General features: G+C 42.6%; 1 protein-coding gene across 2 annotated transcripts in view; it reads right to left on the minus strand.

Annotated features, from left to right (window-relative positions):
* The window catches only part of ttc28 (tetratricopeptide repeat domain 28), an 84,333-nt gene that overhangs the window by 18,581 nt on the left and 51,964 nt on the right, over nt 1–13,788 (minus strand). For both annotated transcript variants that reach the window (XM_068334564.1, XM_068334565.1), the window contains 12 exons: nt 10,622–10,843; nt 9,228–9,416; nt 9,029–9,125; nt 4,552–4,748; nt 4,319–4,472; nt 4,064–4,235; nt 3,042–3,210; nt 2,797–2,957; nt 2,232–2,720; nt 1,124–1,316; nt 959–1,039; nt 66–318 (listed from right to left, as the gene is read on the minus strand). In XM_068334564.1, coding sequence (XP_068190665.1) covers nt 66–318; nt 959–1,039; nt 1,124–1,316; nt 2,232–2,720; nt 2,797–2,957; nt 3,042–3,210; nt 4,064–4,235; nt 4,319–4,472; nt 4,552–4,748; nt 9,029–9,125; nt 9,228–9,416; nt 10,622–10,843 — 2,377 coding nt within the window. The remainder of the gene's footprint in view (nt 1–65; nt 319–958; nt 1,040–1,123; nt 1,317–2,231; nt 2,721–2,796; nt 2,958–3,041; nt 3,211–4,063; nt 4,236–4,318; nt 4,473–4,551; nt 4,749–9,028; nt 9,126–9,227; nt 9,417–10,621; nt 10,844–13,788) is intronic.

Consider the following 13,788-nt stretch of genomic DNA (forward strand, 5'->3'; position numbering starts at 1 on the left):
ATAAATGATCATCTCTTTATTTTAACGGATGTCCCCTGTGGTGTTGTTGGCGCTGCTGACCTTACCTTCCTGCAGGTACATCACAGCTTGTGCATAGTTTTGCAGAGCATGGTGTGTCCTCCCCAGGCTCCCGTAGGCAAGAGTTTTAGCTATTAGGTCATTGGTCTGTGCTGCCACACTCAGGTGCTGCTCCTGGAAGACCACGGCTCGCTCGTGGTTTCCTAGAGCCTCATAGGTCAGGCCCAGGTTGCCGTAGGCCCGACCCTGACTCCTCACACATCCGGTCTGCTCGGCGATATCCAGAGCCCGCTGGTGCCACTGCAACAAGACAGCGCCAGCACTTAATGGGACGGATCCACATGTTGGTAACTTCTCTTTCTGGCTTTTAGGTTGATCCTAAAATAACTTGTGTTTGTATTTCTTACCCTCCTGCCTTACCAAAGTTACTCCCCGCAATTCCGTTTCACCTTTGTTGGCCTTTCTGAATACTGTGTGTTTGTTTTACTGCAAAAGTGGCTTGAATCTTCAACTTGATTTAATTTCAGTGGGAGTGGCAAAATGAGGACGCAAAACTTAAGAGTAAAAATTTAAGAAAGGCCAAAATGTTATGATTTATGTAGATGCATAAAATTCTGATGAACACATATCCAGTTACAATCTACCAAAAAAGCCTGTGTGTATCCTAAACCCACGAGGAAGTCATGGCTACATGGAAAGATGAATTCTGATGAAGAGCGTTTGTTCACTGCTTTAGGTTTAAATAGCGTAATTAATGGTTTATTTTTCAGTTTATTGTGTGGTTTAATCTGTGAAGTTACTTTAGTTTATGGTCTGGAATAGCAGAAAAAGAAACTATTACTTCCCCCACCATGTATCACAATATTCTCAGGTGAGATCAGAATGAAATTTCCCAAAATGTCAACTTGGTCTGAATCATGACGTATGAATGTGCACCAACCTGCAGCGCCGTCTCGTTGTCGGCCATCAGCTGGTAGACGCCTCCGAGTGCATCGCTTGCCTCTGCTTCCAGGGATTTATCCTGAGAGGTAAAGCAGGAATTACAACACGATTACCTGCAAAACATTCAGCTAAACATGTCACCTTCAGCACAAGCAGCTCTTACTCCCGCTGTGTGAGCGATGTTAAGCTGGTGCTCCAGGCACGACAGGGCCTGCTCGTAGTTGCCCAGTTGGCTGTGTAAGGTGCCCAGCTCCCAGTAAGCCTGAGCCTTACCCCCACCTTCCCCACCCAGCTCATGGGCGACCACCAGCCGCTTCTCAAAGCAAACCAACGCCTGCTGAAGACTACCCATGGACCTGAAGAGGAAGGAGAAACATATAAAACATCATTCTGGTATAAAATCCATTTTCCAGAGAGACCCATATGGGCAATTTGAGATAACAAAGAAGAAGGAAAATTCATATAAAAAGGGCATTTTGATTTGCGACAAGCACTTATGTCTCCTCTTAGAGGGGGAGAATAAGACACACTCCAGAGAGCAGAGGAGACACCGACAGACGGAGAGCAGAAACCCATCATTAAGCCTTCTGAAAGCGAGCGTTACTGCGATACCACAAGAAACCAATGCAGGGAATCACTCTCCATTCATCAGCGCTCCCTGCTTTTTACTATTATAGCTGTAATTCAATTGTGATTATTTGTTGTTTTCATTTTTATTATGAGCCTAATTTGAAACGCTCGAGGCACGAGAATCCCATTTGAGATTCTTGCATGAATGCTGTCTTGTATTGCACAAACATACCCAAGGTAATGAGAACATAAATGCATACATGACATAAATATTAACAGAAATGTAAAAACAGCAACAACAAAATAACTACATGTTAAAAAATACACATTTAAAATTGTCCGCATGGCATTTTATAGATATAAAACCCACATGGTTTTCATTGCTCCCTCTGTTCCAGCATGTAAATGAGTTTTTAATACAGCTTTCATTTGCAGCCTTCACTCAAAAAAAACATGTATTATATGCTAATCATGTTCTACAGCTGAGCATTGTCACAAAGTAAATGCAGAACCCAAATGAAGTTTTAAATGAATTCAGTTATTACATTACAATCTCAGTAACTTTTCTGTTGGAGGTTATTCCAAGGGCAAAAATTGGTGCATTAGCTTAGCTTTATACTTAGACTGGAAACAGCGGCTACGTGAAGAAATTAAATATTCACCAAAATGTGGATGCATCCTTAATTTTTGGTTTTTCCTACCTGTGTGCATTGGCGAGTCCTCTGTAGGCTTTTTCCTGGTCCTGGACATGGTGGAGGCTCTGAGCCACCGTCAGGTACTTCTCGTAGTACTGAATGGCCTCCTCGTAATCTCCCAGAGCATCATAGCAGTCTGCCAGGTTCCCGTAGGCCCGACCTCTGTCCAGCATGCTCTCGGTCCCACTCAGCTGCTGCAGCATGGCCAGCTGCTGCTCAAAATACCCAATAGCCTCCTCGAACACTCCCATGTTCATTTTTGTGATACCCATGTTCCCGTGGACTTGAGCTTCCAGGCGGGTATCCCTGAGTCCCTGTGCCAGGCCCAGCTGGGCTTCATAACACTGGAACGTAGTGGCGTAGTCCCCCAGGGCCATATGTACCGCCGCCAGGTGGCCGAGGGCCCGGCACTCCCCCTGCTGGTCATCAATATCCTTCCGAACCGTCAGCTCTTGGCTGTGGAACGACAACGCTGTATCGAGCTGGCGGAGCAACCTGGAGCGAGAGCGCAGAAAAAGAGGTGAGAGGTGGAGAAAAGAAAAGAAAAAGCAGACAGCTGAAGCTTTGTTACCTGTGAACAGATCCGAGTGCCGAGTAGGCGTCGGCCTCCATCTTCAGGTTGCTGACCTTCTGAGCCAAGTTTAACTGCTGCTGGTAGAACCTCACTGCCGCTTGGAGATCTCCCCGACACACACACACATCCCCCAGGTTCCCAAACGCCCTAAAAACAGCCTGCAAATATAAAGCAGGCTGATTAACGAACAGCTTAGGAGAGTTTTTGGACTTCATGGCGTACAAACGGCGCCGGTAGGAGACCTGAGTGTTGTCCAAGGCTTGTGCTAGAGAGAGCAGATATCTCTGACACTCCTCTGCTTTGCTGAACTCCCCCAGCGCTTTGTGGGCCAGGCCAAGGTTACAGTAGGCTTTCGCCTGCGCTAATTTGTCTTGGAGGTCCTTAGCGGAGGCCAGATCCTGCTCATAATACCTACGAAATAAGGGAGGAAAAATGCAAAGCATGCCTTTATAATTTACACATAAAAGCAGGAGAAACCACTTCAGAGGACGCAGGAATGTGAATTTATGCACACAAACACTTTGTAGGTACAAAACAGCAAATTAAAGCATCTTGCCGTTAACTGCCTGCTGCAGCTTTTTTTTTTAAAAATTCCTCTTAAAAAACATAAAAGATGAAAAATTATCCACCTTCAACACTAATGTAGATTCTTCAAAGTAATATTAATCTGAGGGAAATGGTTAAATCCCATGCATCTTTCTATGTTTCCTTGCTATGTCGTAGATCTTTAGTGCAAACGTTCCTTCCAAAGACAATTAAGGTGCTTTTCAAACAATCTGTCTGACGTCCATTGTGTGAGTGCTTCAGAGCGTGTCTACCACTCTACTGGGAGTTAAAAGGGTGGAAAGTCAGCAGGAAGGCTGCTGCACATTTCTGTGTGAAATAGGTCCAGAGATGAGCTTGGATTGAGGGGGCCGTCACATCATCCTGATTAATGTAGGTAGGCGAATGAATCCATCATTAATGAGCAGAATATTGATGAAATCACCTGCAGTGATCCCCCACAAGCAAAAAAACTGAAACCATAAGTGCATCTCTGCCATCTGTGACATTTACTGACTTTGCACAAACTTTAAATGCTTTATTTTGCCTCAGAATGCCGCTGCAGCGACAACAATGAATCTGCAGCAGACTTTGGAATCGAAAGAGTTTGTAATGACGACCTGACTGGCAGTGAGTTCAGAAAAAACTAAAAACCTTAGATGTGAGATTTTGCTTAAAAACCATGTAACGGTTGTGGTTTGTGATTCATCATGTCTCTGACCTGACAGCGTCTCTGTACTGTCCCAGGCAGTAGTGAGCATAGCCAAGGTTGTGGCAAACCTTTCCCTCCCCCTCCAGATCCTGCAAACCTGGGGCCAGAGCCAGGAATTGCTGGTAGTACGGCAAGGCCTGAGTGTATTCCCCCCTCCAGCTATGGAAATTCCCCAAGTTCACTGTAAAAGGGAAGATGAAGAGAGAGCGTTACATCTCCATCGGTCCCACTATACTTAAAATACATCTTTGTTTTCCAGCTTGCCTAGCGCTCTGGCTTCACTTTGAGAGTCTCGGAGCTCTCGCGCGATGGTCAGGTGGTGAAGGTAGTGCTGTAGTGCTCGATCATGAGCGCCTAGTGCCTGGTAGGCCACAGCTAAATTGCCATGTGTGGAGGCCTGGGATGGACGGTCGTTCACCTGCAGCACAAAGAGAGTTCACTTCTTAGTTTTCCAGGTGGGAATCTAAATGTTTCTTGTGAAGATTGCAGGAATTCACCTCCAGCGAGATCTGCAGCTCTTGCCGGTGATACCGGACAGCTTGGTCGTAGATGCCAAGCGCGTGATAGGCGTTGCCCATGTTCCCGAACGCCCTCCCCTGGGCAGCGTAATCACTCAGCTCTTGGGCGAAGGACAAATGAGCTTTGTGGAGCTTCAGCGCTGCCTCATACTCGCCCTTCATCTGGTGTATGATGCCTGAGATGAAGGTAAGAAGAAGGAAAAGCAACAACAAAATTAAGATGCTGATGAGAAACTGTAATTCTGATGACTTCAGCCCTGCTTACAATTCATCCAACACTGGTTTGTCTAGAAGTGAAGATCAAACGTGTAGCCGTGTATACAGTAAATTCCCAAAATGAAGTGTTGGGATATAAATACCCAACAAGCAAAGCAAATATATGTGCATGCATGGGAACATGTATGCACAAGTTCTTCTCAGATGATACGAGTGAATAATTGAAAAGCTACAAGGGAAATCTCAGCAAGGCTAATAATATCTGCTGTGGATCGTCATTTTTTTTAGTGCGTACGCAAAGATCCACAGGAGAAACACCCCCCCCCCTGACTCTGTCCAGGGACAAGGAACTGGAAAGAAACACAAGTCCCAGTGGCCGCCCCAACTTTTTGTGTGATGATCTTTCCTCTCTGCTGCCAACAACACAGTAAAGTCAACAAAAGTTAGAAGAGAAAATGAGAGTTCAGGAAGAAGTGTATGGAGAAGTTTTAAAGTTACACCCCTGGTGGAATGTTTTTTTCCCTTAAATAAGAAACATAAAACTGTTACATCTCCCAAAATGACACAAGTCACCTCTGCAGGTTAACATATGAGACTTTTAATGTCGACAGGATAAATCTGTGACCATTTACAGGAGCAGTTAATTTTGACCTTCATCTTCCCCCTTATGGTTATTGGGTTAAATGTTTATGATAACAAGATTACAACCCGATTAAAGATTAGTTCAAATATCCTGTAAACACCTTAACTGGATTTTGTTCTTCTAATTAAGGTTCTGAATCAGGGTAAACCAGATTAACATTGAATCAAACATCAGATAATTTCTGTTAGTTAACTTTTTTTTTCTTTTCAGACAAACGATCAGACATTCGCTAACCTTCAAAACAAATCCTCCAACTCTCACTGGTGGAGATTTTCTGCCTGATTTAACTGAAATTTTACTTATTTTCTTATTAATTTCTTATTACTGCTGGTTCCTCAGGATAAAGCTGAGGACTGATTGAACATTATAAAGACACAGGGAGGGGGGAGGACAGGTGAGAGGGGGGTGAGGAGAGGGGAGACGGATACGACGTGTCGAGACACCAGATGGACGAGTCACATGAGGTTTACATGTCAGACTGTGTGAAGAGAGAGAGGGGGGCAGGCTTCCAGCTCTACTGCTGTGTGTTTCTCAGTTTCCTCTCAAGTCGGCTTTGTGCTTCACATGAGAATGGGTGACGCGTCACCTCATCAAGGCCGACTTTAAAACCGATCACCTTATTGATCGTCACCAGGACATCGTTATAATTTACTCCTTGCTGTCAGGATGCTGTTGATAATCTTGTCTGAGGATTTTTGTAACACTTATAAATTATATTTCAAGGAAGAAAAATACAAAATGAGAAAGGTAATGTTCCAAATTATCACTGTTCATCAAACGAATGAAAATTACAATTTTAGAATATTGACAGTCATAGAAAGTCATAGATGTCACTGAAGCAATAAGGTTTTTATGCACATAAATTATGTAATTCAAAGTAGGATTTTCATGATTTATTTTATTGTTTTACTTGCATGATTGTTGGTTTCTCAATAGGACTACCTAACAATACTGAATTTCTGTGAATCCTGGCAGAAGGATGGGCTGTGAATCAGGACGCGATTTAATTTGTTATGGATCAATAAAATCTGTGTGCAATTGTTTAGTCTTGGCAGATGCACCTGCAATACTTACCATTTTTTCACCCGTATGCCGTTCTCACTTTTAAAACCTTTTCCACTCCTGCACAACAGAATTTTAGAGCTGGTTTTAGAGCTAAACTGACTTTATATGCTTCTATAGTTAAAACCATTTATTTGTAACAGTTATTAGAGAAAAATGTCCCCACTGTGGGATGAATGAAGGTTTATCTTATCTTATTTCAGCTCCTCAGGTGAAAAAGCAATCACTAAAGCAACAAACATGGATTAATCCACAGCAAAAGTCCCCCACAAATGTTTTTACTGGTCTCAATAAATAAGTAAATAACATTTTGCAAACTACAACAACCTACTGATGAAACACATTTAATTTATCTAATTTTACTTATTTATTGATGTTTTTTAAAGGTTTACTGCGTCAGTATAACCAAATCTCCCAAAGACAGGTGGGATAATATTGGTGGTTCTCTGAAGGAGGTGGGGTTCGCCAACATGGGGGGGTCTGGGGGGAGCATGGCATGAGGATTACAGGTGTGTCCAATGACAGGGTGTTCCCCACAGCACAGAGGGGAGGGGTTCTCTGAGGTCACCTCTTAGCCACAGTGTGATGAGAAGCCTGGACCACACCCATCGTCACTTCTGATTTTATTTTCAGCTGCACCAATGAAACCAAGGGTGGTTTCACTCATTCAGATTAATTTTCACTCGGTTTGCTTCTTCTGAACATTGTCTTTCAGGCGGCAATGGATGAAAAAAATAGTACAAGTGGAAAAGAGAGGAGATGAGATGAAAGGAGAGGAGAGGAGAGGAGAGGAGAGGAGAGGAGAGGAGAGGAGAGGAGAGGAGAGGAGAGGAGAGGAGAGGAAAGGAGAGGAGAGGAAAGGAAAGGAAAGGAAAGGAAAGGAAAGGAAAGGAAAGGAAAGGAAAGGAAAGGAAAGAGGAAATACAAGATAAAAGGATGAGAAGACATGTAAAAAGTTAGCGAAATAAGAATGACAAAAGAATAAGCAGGAAATGAGAGGTTGAAACAAAAGAGGAGAGGAGACAAGGAAATGAGAATAGGAGGAAATAGGAAAGAATGGAATAGATGTAATAGAGGAGGGAAAAGGAGGAAAAAAGGGAGGAGATGACAACAAAGAATAAAAAGTTGAGCAAACTATTGATCAAAGTGGGAAATAAGTAGAGAGAGAAATGGATGATGAGGAAACAAGGGAGGATAAAAAAATGAGGGGAGCAAAGGAGACGAGGCAACAGAGGAGTGGAGGATATGAGAAAGAAGCGAGAACAGAGAAACAAAGTATACTAGGAGGAGAAGACGGGAAGAAAGAAAGGAGGAGAAGAGAATCAGGGGTTGTCAAGTCAGCATTCAGCCTGAGAGGAGAGTATCATCCATAAATGATGGAATGAATCATTGATCTGAAGCACAGCTCCACTGTCAGCCATTATTCCAGCATCAAACCCTCTGCTGCTGAGCAATCCACGTTTGATGATGTCACACCGCAGATAATGGTGAGAGAACACAAGATACGCAAACACACACACACACACACCATTGACCTGTCCACTCAGCGGAGGAGTCAGGTTCACCACCTCTCACATATCACCACGGCCGCAGAAAACAAAACCCGTTTAATAAAACATGAGTGCTGATTGGACGAGGGAGGCACCGCTGTGGTCATGTGATATGGCCTCAAAAGTTAGATCAGGTGACGGGAGATCCGCGATTTTGTTGAACAAGCCACTTTACGTTGTAGCATCTTCAAGTTTCTGGATGCTATTGAAGCTAATTTTACTCAAATACGCAGGAAGATGAACTCAGATTATCTGGATACTAAATTATTAAACCTATTAACTATTTAGCACCAGTTTGCAATAATTAAATATGAGAATAAAATGCAAACAGCTCAGTATGGAAGATTTAATTCGTTTTCTTCCAGGATGGATAATGATTAATACCAGGTCTGAACCGCTTACAAGGTTGGTCAAAACCCAGACAATATATAAAAAAGTTAATTTGGAAATCAAGAAAAATGATTTTTTTTTTTTTAGATTATTCACCGGATCCTTTGTGTCTGTGAGAAAACTTCCTTGTCTGTCAGTGAAATAGTTCAGATACCATCTACAATAAGCTCTGAGAGCACAAACAGGTAGCCTGTGGTGTCCCTGGTGGCGTTTATTATATCATCTGTGTTTGAGGTTATTTTAACATACTGCATTTTTATTAACAGCAAGCATTCAGCACAGATCACGGCATGCACTGAATATGAACCAGATTTTTTAAAGGCTTCTTTCTAGCAGGATTTTCTTCTCCATTGGTGGAAGTTAAGTTTGTTTGTTCATTGGTAGGATTACATGAAACTGATGGACAGATTCTCGGTGGAAGAATGATGTGAGAACTCAAATTATGAGAGGTTTTTCTACAATTTGATCTTACAAAAAATACGCAGCCAGTTTCTTTGAAACACTGAGGCACAGGTTAGATAAGAACCAGTGAGATTTAGGTGCAGATCCAGTTAGACTGCCCTCCACTGAACAGAACTCACGGGCTTGAACCTACCCAGGTTGGACGAGGCTCGGCCCTGAGCTGCTCGGTCCTGTAGCTCCTCCGCTAATTCTAGCTGGTGTTGGTGGTGCTGATGCGCCCGCTCCAAGTCCTGAGGGTCACAGAATGAAACATCCCTCATAAATATCCTGTCACAGAACATAATCAGCAGTTTAAATCACTTATCCGAGACCACAAATGGGCTTAAACCAACCTGCATGCAGCGGGCAGCGTGTCCCAGACCAGCGTAAGCCCTCATCTCGATGGCCTTGTCCCCCTGCTCCTGGGCCAGCTCCAGCACTTGTGTATGGTAGGAAATGGCTTTGTCAAAGTCCCGCTGAGAGTGGTAGGCACTGCCAAGGTTACTGTAGGCCCGCGCCTCCTCACGCCTGTTCTCCAGAGTCTGCAATTAGACACAAACATCAGAAACGACCTTTGATATTTTCCATGACCGGCAATGAAAGATAAAACAATTCAGAGGAAATTCTTCTCTTAAAAATAAATGTTTCTACATCAGATGCATAAATGACTTCAGCGTGTCAGACAACAGTTTTTAACCATGAAATTTATCTCTTGCATTATCTTTAAGGAATGTGTTAAGGGCCCCTACAAATAAAACAGATGGAAAGTGTTTTAGGTCAGAAGCTGCAACATTTCGAGCTAAACCGTAAGTAAAGGAAGTTTAAAAACTCTTTTAATTAGGGAACCTTTATTCTGGTACATTCTAGTTTTCAACAGATGGGCAATTAATGTGAGGGGAGAGGAAGCTACAGAGGGAGATGATGTTCTCAGATTATTGTCTTTTGTTGTGTTTGCTGGAATAACATTTGTAGAGCTGCACTGTGGGACGTCAAATATTTGCAGATTTCACAACATAAATACACATATTACAGGGAAATATGCAAAAGCCACAACTAACACGCAACTGAAGCACACACAGACATAAAACCCCCTGGTTTGGATTTATCACTCTCCTGAAATACAAATGACTCTTTTCTCTATAATAAATTAAATTCTGTGACAGTAGATTGATGTTCTAAAAGCGCCTCCAGCTGGGTCATGTCTTACAGGTCGACACAAGAACGCCCACATTTCACCTGGTCATGAAACCATCCTATAAAAACAAGGCTGCTTTCATGACACATCTGAAGATGGGAAAACAAAAAGTTGGATTTACGGCTAAACATGAATTACTAAGGATCCCCTGTCACGAGTGTGTTGAACTGAAAAGGTGGAAGGAAGTTATTTAAGTCATCTCTTTTATGCAAAATTATTGTTTGTTAAGATACATAAAAACAAACAAAAAATATGTAACATGTAGATGAAACTCCCCAAAATACAGTTTCTGATTTAGGCCCCTGAAACAATCATGAGACAAAGTCAACTTGTAACCATGGAAACACACTATGTTAAACTGAAAAACGTAAAAATTGTGTTCCGTTTTGTGTAAAGAAAGTTTGACTTTATAACGCAGCGATAAAGTGTGACACCTTCATAATTTAAATGAAGGACATCAGAGACTCATTGAAGCAGTTATGGTGTTCTGAATGTTCGTTCAGAGAACGGGTCTGAATCGTTTCCTCCACCAGGTCATCAGTAGTTCTGTACCTTTGCGATGTCCAGGTGTTGCTCGTGGCACTGAACGGCGTTGGTGAAGTCCCCCAGCGCCGTGTAGACTGCGCCCATATTGCCCAGCTGGCGAGCCTCTGAGAGCTGGCACTGGGTTTGTCGCGCCAGCAGCACGCACTGTTTGTGACTCGCCAGAGCGTTGGGGTAGTCGCCGATGGCCGTGTACACGTGACCCAGACTGCTGAGAGCGTCCGACGCAGCCTGAAAGCACACAGGAACACTGGGGTTAGCGAAACAGTCTGACATGAAGCTGGTGACACATCCCTCGCCAACACTTCAGCTGACAGACATGTGACATAATAAGCGAGGGGTCTACCGCCCACTTTGTAATGATATATTGGGATTGCAGGGTCGTCGTACTCCCATTTATGTGCTCATGGGGCTTGGCAGCTGGCATTTAAATGACAAATGTTGTATACAATTTTGTTTTATACCGTTTTGTACAAATCTATCGCAGGAAATGGGCTCCAAAGTGGAATCTTTTGAAAGCGCAGATTAAAAACAATGTCGGACTGTTTTGTTTGTGCTGCAGACTTGATTGGAAAAGTCATATTGCCGTCTACTGGCCTGGCATGCAGACTACAGCGCTTTAAATTGTTTCTCTACTTTCTACTCAAATATTAATGAGTGAATGAACACATTTTTCAAGACACGAGGAAAAAAATAACTAATTTCTCAACAAATAAAATAATACATGGTCAGGTTCAAAGTTTGACCACATTTCATACTCGTTTGAACATTTCTACCCCGGCTCGGACCAACATCACGTCCTCCCGTCCCATCGTTCAGACATACTGGAGGCTGCAAGAGTGAAAGCTAATCTTTCACACCTATTAGACCTAGCTGTGACAGTCTCACCCTGTTCCAGCCCCTCTTCGCTTCTCGTGGATCTATTATTACTCTGTTTTAGTTGGCACAGAAGACACTTTTATAACACTTTGAGGCTTCTAATGATTTCTAGCACCGGTCTCCCTGCTAATTACAGAGCCTTTTCAGGCACAGCACCATGCAAATCATGCTGAGAGGTTCACAGCTCTTCAAGCATTTGCTGCATTCGCACGTGCGTCAACAACACACACACACACACACACACACACACACACACACACACACACACACACACACACACACACACACACACACACACACACACACACACACACACACACATTGCAGCAGTACACATCGTTTCTCTGATTAGACAGATAGAGATGAGAGATGGTCTCTGCACTCCATCTCTTGCTTTACTAATCTGAATCCTGCCTCCTCATTTGCGAACTAATCTTAAGGTTATTTGTATTGATCATTGCTCAGAGGAGTCATGGGAAATAGTCATCAGGTTCGAGGAAGCCGGTTTCAAATTAACCAGAAAAATGAAGACAAGGGCGCCGCAGTTTGTTTTGACGCATCTGACATTTATCACTGTGTACGCAAACACAACTGTACACACAAAAGACAAACATGAGAGTGGTTTTAGGAAAGCAGAGACACAAAACCTGCTGAACTATAAAAGCATGAGACTGACAAGTAATATAAAATCAATGTATACTGAACTATAACGTAAAATTAATAAAAGCAAACAGATCACACCTTTGGGAAACTCACACAACTTGATGGATAGATTTCTATATTATACACACACCAAATCATATATTTAACAGGTGGATGAATACATACTACATTTTCACACATGAGCAAACATTTTTATCCACGCGGGCATGTTGGCGATGACACCTGATAAAGCATCTCAACTCTAATGAGCACCTGTGACAGTCTATATATAACTAGTGCTGATAAAATGTCTACACAACTACAGGAGGAACCACTTTTAAGTTCTGAGCAGATATTTATGTCATATTCATTCATTCTTCCTTTACTGCTGATTGATTGTCAACATTGCCATGAGTAATTGACTGGAAAGTCACCAGAACTTCACTCGCCTTCAGAGGAAACGTGGCACCAGAGATAATAATTCTGATCTGTTCACACCTGTGAAGACACAGCGTGATGTAATTATCAATACACCCTGTCCTGAGGAAGAATCCGTACGAACCGTCTCCTTCATGCAATCACAGCGACAGTAATGGAGTTAGAAGGCGAACAACAGTCCAGTGTAATCGCGCGCGCGCACACACACACACACACACACACACACACACACACACACACACACACACACAAAACACACGAGTTCAGAAATGATGAATTTGACCTTTCAGAGCAAACAGCGAAGGACAAGTCATAGAACATAATGAAATGTTTGAAAGTTTAAAGTACGTGAGGAAGAATGAATTATTAAAAAGAGACTATTAGCATGTTGGTTGATTGTTCGTACCTCACACACAATTCTTCCTCTTGGATAGGGGGGGTGTGGAGGTCCCAGAATCATAAAAGGACTCCATTAATTTTCAAAAGAAAAACAACATAAAGAAATAAAACCTTTGGCTAACGATTAACTGTTGGTGTGTTTCACTGATTAAAGACCAAAACCTGTGACTGACAGATAATGATGGAGGACACGTTTATCCAGTTACAGCCTGTCTACGCGTTCATGCCACTGCAGTTCACCAAGGCGGCGCTTTTTAGCGGAAATTATGCCTCTAACATCATAAATATAGTTAAGGAAACATTATAAGAGAAAATTCAATTTAAACCATACACCTGCTTCTAGACAAATGTATTTTGTGTAACCGCACGACATAATTACACAAAGAAATTCAAAAAATACTATCCGCTGTAGTAGACCATCATTTTTATTTCATCCACCTTTCTTTCCTGAAATAACTGTTGTTTCACTCCTAGTATTTTCTATTTATTCCTCTTAATTTCTGTAATTTAAACTGTCAACAAACACAACGCTCCAAACGCAACAATTCCAGATGAACCCCCTCCGGTAGTTTCTGTGTAACCTGCTAACAAACAAACTAACAAACAATTAAATGCAAATGACGATGTGACTTCACAGCACTTTGCCTCCCTCCACCCGTCTTTTGGTGATTTAACATCAGACCATCGTGAACCAAGCAAACTCGGATCAGTCATTCTCTCCTTACGCAGCAGGAGAGCTCATTTCCTCCTGATGGTTAAAAGCCCATATTTTTTGGCTGATTGAGCATCGCTCTATCCCAAACCTCCTGCGTCTCTCA

Source organism: Antennarius striatus, chromosome 15, assembly GCF_040054535.1.
Source record: "Antennarius striatus isolate MH-2024 chromosome 15, ASM4005453v1, whole genome shotgun sequence".
NCBI classification, from domain to species: Eukaryota; Metazoa; Chordata; class Actinopteri; order Lophiiformes; family Antennariidae; genus Antennarius; species Antennarius striatus.